Raw genomic sequence first — 6,000 nt, forward strand, 5'->3', positions numbered from 1 at the left:
TGCTCCTAATGTACGAATATTAAGTAAGGTAGGTTGTAGTTACTACATAAAGGAGAATAACTCTTCCAATATTAGAACAACTAACTTCAAAATCATATTAGATGTTTTTGTATTTCTCTTTAATAAACCTTATTGATTAACTACTAAGGAGTATTAAGCAGGAAATACAGTGAAATACTTTGTCAGATGCTAAAATTTTCTTCCACATTTAACATTGATTAAGAAGGAAAAATATTAACTCTGTTAGTGACTTTGGGATTCTCCACTGAATATTTCATCTGGCACTCTTACTACACACACACACACACTTTTAAGAAGAGGCAGCAATAAATGTGATCAAAGTTAAGATCATTCTACTCTGAAAGAAATTCTGAAAATCCAGTCTGAACAGAAGCTTGGAATCTAAGAGTACAACTGAAAATATATTCCCAAAGAAATAAAGATTGACCTCTGTCCATCATGTTTTCTTTAAGAATTAAGCACTGCTAATGCAGGTTTTGTATAAAGAGTGTCAGTCAGTAAATGTCTGCTACTTCCTACATGTAAGGCCAAATTAAAAAACTGTTTTCAAATTACTCACAAAACTGGTTGTACTTCAGGGGTCCTATAAGATTAGATCGAGCATTAACAATATTAAAAGGATCTAACTGACGACACAAGCATGGCTCCCACTTACAGTGGCATATACATTACATGGCTTTATCTACAAGTATAATCACCCAACAAAATCAAAGTGCAAAATACTGAGATTTGCTCATTTTTATTTTAAATAACTTCCTAAGAATAGTCAAATGAGAACTTGGACAACTGTTCTCTTTTGCAAGCAGTGTTTTGGCTACTCAGCTGTTGGCTTATTTCCTAATATGAAATAAAAATAATCATGTTCATCTAGTTTATAGTATCCTACTAACTCAGAGTCTCCCATTTTCCAAAAAGTACTGAAGTCAAAGAAAGAAATTCAGCTTCTCATGGTTGAAGAAGCAGAGTCTGTGTATACCTATTACTGATAGCATTCTAGAATCTTTTTGACTTTCCTCTAAAACTCATCCTAAAGCTCTCTTTTACTGTCATGCTGTGGAACAAGCAAAAAAACATTGATAATAGGCTGCAGAACCACTTAAATCACTAATGCATATCAAACACTAACTCCTTATTTATTTTCTAGTATTCAACCATCTCTTGTCTCAATAATATGATACATACTTTTTGCTATCCTACCAGTGGAACTGTATTTATGGTAGCTAGGTATACTACAGCAAATAGAGCTTAAGTAAAATTAGCTCTTCCTTATGTTTACTGATGTACAAATACAAATGCTCCATCCATTCCTAAGAGCTTATTTTATAAAGGGTTTCAAACTACAAAATGAAGTTATGGACAAACCACTAAAAAAGGCACATTTATCTTCAATTTAACACAAATAACTACACCTTTTCATGCTACACTGTTTCTTTTTCTTAACTAGATATGTGGCAAGAATGATCCTTAACTCCATTGTGCCAAGTCCCACACAATGCAACAAATTACAGTGCCTGCCCTCTGAACAGCTTTCCTCTGGGAAAAAAAGACAGGGGTTGGGGATATCATTGCAATATCAGTGCTTTCATGGAGGAAAGACTTATTCTTCAGGAGCTGGACCAATCAATTTTTACACATAGCAAAGCTAACAGTTCGACGTCATTGTCTTTCAAACACTGGCAGCTGAGACCTACCACTGACACATGCAAATTTATGCATAAGTTTTTCAAAATTAGCATGCATCCCTAAAGACATCAGTGAACCTTCTGCTTCTAAGTGGAGCTGATTGCTTTTGAGAAATAAACCAATCAAATAAACTACCAGCTTTAGTTATCCTGGGTTTTCCAGACAGCAAATTTGCAATCACAGCTCTTAACATGTTGGAGTTGTAGGCATGTAGCATAATGTCAGTATTATGGAAATTTTGAACAAGTTGATCCTTCTGAGATGTTACGACTTTACACTTTGTTAGAATATGTTTTAGTATTCACATATAACTTACACTTCAGCCAGATTTCCACACACTTTCACTTCTTGGACAGCTACAGACAGCTGTGTAGCAAATACTTTTGAGACTATCATCCCCAGCCTGTACTGGCTTGCAAGTGAAGGAAATGTGTCATCAAGGAAAAAAGAGAGTGGGGGGATGAAGGGGCAGGGGCGGGGAAGGCTTGCATAACCAAGTTTTCTAATACTTTAAAATAGAAAATTAATTAATACAAGCTATTCTTGCTTTCAATTTTTACAGCATTATGTATGAAAACTGATGGACAGCAGCATTACCTCTATTTACCATATTAAGAGTACTGATGTCCAGAAGAAACCATCCTTTCAGAGGCCAATAGAAAGAAAATATTGGGGGCATGAAGAAGATGTCCATACCTGTTTTTCAATCTTTACTTTGAACTATACAGTTTCTAGTAATACACTATTTTCAGAAAAAAAGATATAATATATTCCCCTGCCGACAATTCCCCAAAATAAAGCCAAAGACAAATAACAAATGTTAACGCCAGAATGCACAGAGATTGTGTAAGGCAAAAGGTCATTATTTTGAACCACTATGGTAAGAATTATGTTTACACTTATGAATATTTTATTGCCTTTTATTAGAGCTATCTTTATCATATTTATGAAATGCATCAATATGAAACTATTCACTTCCATCATGGCTCCTAGCAATACGTAATGCTGTTCAGTAGGAGGTACAAAGCATCTGCTGTGAAGAGGACAGGAGCTGATAAGCAGTGACAATTTATACTCCCATTGATTTTGTAGAAAGCAGAGGAGAAAGAAAGAAAGAAAGAAACAGGAGGATAAAAATTAGAACATATGAATTACAATTAAATTTTCTGGGACACTTCAGTTAGAAAAACTAGTCCAGATGACCTGGAATTATACTATGGATATCACTTAAACACATAATAGATAGACCACGCTAAATGAAAGCAAAAAACCCAAACGAACCAGGAACTGTGAAAGAAGTATCAAGTCATATTAATATCAGTCAATAATTTTCAAGTGCACAGTGCAAACCTTAAAGAGATCCATGATTTCATAATAATCCCTATTCTTCAATATAATTCCAACATCTGCACTGAAGCACCTCCAAAAATTCAAAAATGAAAATATTTTTTTCATTTTCCACCTGAATGGTGAATTTTCTTCAAACTCTAAAGTTGTGATAACCTGAAGTGGGATACGACAGGCTGACATGACAGGTTTGCAGGTATGGTCATGGCAACTACGCAGCATCCCCTTCCACACCAATAAGGAAAAATTACATACAATTCGTGAGGCGATAACATTCTCCTGTCACTGTCTGTGATGACAGCTGGGTACCACTAAAGAAAAAAAAGAGGCTGAACACATGGCATTCTAAATAGGGGATGGGGGTAAGTAGTGTTAGCTGTCGTAACCACACTATTAATCACCCCATTTTGAGTGGCTATTGGTCGTTCAACTGCTTATAATGTGAACAATGAGGACAGAGTTTATCAATAACAACGTGTTATTTTAATACATAAAAGTATTCACTTTTTCTCTGATATTTTTTTCTCTTTAATAAGAATTTAAGGTTTTTGAATTTCACACTGTTTCTTCAGGCAATATTGTACATTAACAATGAAGTATTTTGATCCAGTGGTCAAACAGTTAAATTCAATTGTTTGAAGGTGGAAAAAAATGTATTTCAGGCTAAAAAAAAAATGTCTTCGATTTCTAAATGTAAAGCACACTAAAAAAATGAACCGTACAATAAAAGTATTTATTTTACTTTCAAAAAAAAGCAATCAAATAAACAAAAAAAAAAACCCTCACAAAACTGAACTGTCTTATACTTTTCCATTATTTCTGCCATTTGCAAATAATAACATTCAACTGAAGAAACTGCTGAAATCACTAATATCTTTATCTATAAATGTAAGTATGTATACACACAGAGGGGGTACACATATCCTCCATTAGTCCTCTCACGATTATCTACTGTGCATCTAGATCAAGCCAAGACCATAAACAATTCAGAGCTGCATTCTGTCTAAATGGGTCACCTATCATAAGAAAGTATGACATTTACGTGTAGAAAGCAGACTGATCAGGGAGATGAAAAACAGAATGTGGCATCATCACAGAAAAATATACCTTTGCAGAAAATTTATATTATAATCTTCCTTAAAAATGGAAGCAAATTTAGAATAAATACAAAATTAAAAGTATACATCATCTAATGTGACAAATATTCCCTAGGATTACCCTTTGTGTTTGCAGTAAAGTAAAATGAAAAAAACCTTGGTTCATTTCACTACCATAATGTTGCTTGTAAAGAAAACACTTAAGTGAAAAGGCTAAACCCACTATTTCTCAGAGATTCACAAATTAATAAACAGTTTGCCATAATTTTAAATTGCAGCTTTAAATGTTAACACATCCTATCATGTTCAGTTATTTTCAGCTTGACCAAAACAGTGGAACAGAAATGCTCTGAACATGCTGTGTGTCTTGCAAAAGCAATTTCAGCTGCAACACGCAAAATGAATTTCAGCAAAATGCAATTCTGTAGAATGCAAATATTAGAACTATATGTCACAAAACAAGTGGAAAAAAGGCAGAGGGAAATTGCAATGCTGCCTAAAAGTATACAAAATATACCCCATGTTTTTGTTTGGTTTGGACTTTTGTTCAAGGTGTAAGTACTGGTTACATTGTTATACATCCAACTGCAACTAGCTCCAAATATTATGTGAGTAGCTCTCTCATAGTTCACACTAGGCTCCCTTGACCCAGCTAGACAAGCGTGAAAAAGTGAAATAAATGAAGGTTAACAAAAACTGCTCTGGGAAGCAGGCTGCATTAAATGCTTGCAATATCATTAGTATAAATGTAAAATTTCCTATTTAGAATCTTTTAGTACTAGATATCAGATGAAAATCACTATATTAATGTAGGTGCTATTGCAGAGAGACAAATGGAGTAAATGATACGAAACAAAAAATCTTTCCCCATCTGCCACATAAGAATATTCACTAACCTTACAGCATGCTGCTAAAGCAAACAAGGAACTGCAAAATAATAATCTCCTTGCAAAGACAAAGCAATTTTATCACAATACCTTTCTGTGTTTGTCCCTCTTCCATATTCTCTTCCATGGCTACCTTTCTTCACTAGAAACAGCTACAGAGAATTAATCAAAAGCTTCAGTCAGATGTAGGAAAAAGTGTGGATTTTTTTTTCCCTGGGAAGCTCCAACAGCAGAGGCTTAGGCAAGTCCTCAGAGCTTAGCTAAGGCTCCCTCACTCTCCTTGTTTGCTTGGAGACAGGCTGTCAAGAGTAATTTCATTCAAATTACTCTTCCGTGAAGATTATCAATTTTTCTTCTCAAAGCTGCCCATTGTCTACCACTGTAAGCAGGTATTCAAATAAACAGCCTGTGAATTTTGGGGGGAAATTTGGTCTGAGCCCCTATGACAACAACACTGATTCATAAGCCTCACTTTGCATATAAAATGGAGAAAAGAAATTGCAGTTTGTATTGAAATCTGTGCTTTAAATTGGAAGCAGGCTGTGCTGAAAACAGATGGAGGGGTGTCCTCCTAACGGGAAGCAGACCACCAACCCATAATTCCCCCTATTTGCTACTGAAGTGGGAAAGCCCAGATGCCTGTGGGTTCTTTATGCTGTATTACTTGTCTTTCTCTCTCTCTCTCTCTCTCTCTCTCTCTCTGCCTCCCCCTCCCCCTCTCCTCTTGTATCAGCACATTTAAGAATAATATGACTCTTCATTTCCCTCCTTTTCATATGTATGTATCATCTGGAGCTAACAAATATGCACTTTTACCCTTATAATATTCTAGAAAACATCTTTAGAACTAACATTTTGTATGCAACTGTGTGTTTATACACACATAGAAGCACAATTTAATACACTACACGAATCTCTGCAAATTATATGTACCCTACACCTTGCCAGTGTCACTGTAAACAGGA

At 35.1% G+C, this 6,000-nt stretch overlaps 1 protein-coding gene across 1 annotated transcript in view; it reads right to left on the reverse strand.

The window, feature by feature from the left end:
• GPM6A (glycoprotein M6A) overlaps window positions 1-5,723 on the reverse strand; it is a 117,975-nt gene extending 112,252 nt beyond the window's left edge. The window contains exon 1 of the mRNA XM_051618990.1: window positions 5,126-5,723. Coding sequence (XP_051474950.1) covers window positions 5,126-5,162 — 37 coding nt within the window. The 5' untranslated portion in view covers window positions 5,163-5,723. The remainder of the gene's footprint in view (window positions 1-5,125) is intronic.
• Window positions 5,724-6,000: the final 277 nt, after the last annotated feature.

This window comes from Apus apus, chromosome 4, assembly GCF_020740795.1.
Source record: "Apus apus isolate bApuApu2 chromosome 4, bApuApu2.pri.cur, whole genome shotgun sequence".
In the NCBI taxonomy this organism is placed as follows: Eukaryota; Metazoa; Chordata; class Aves; order Apodiformes; family Apodidae; genus Apus; species Apus apus.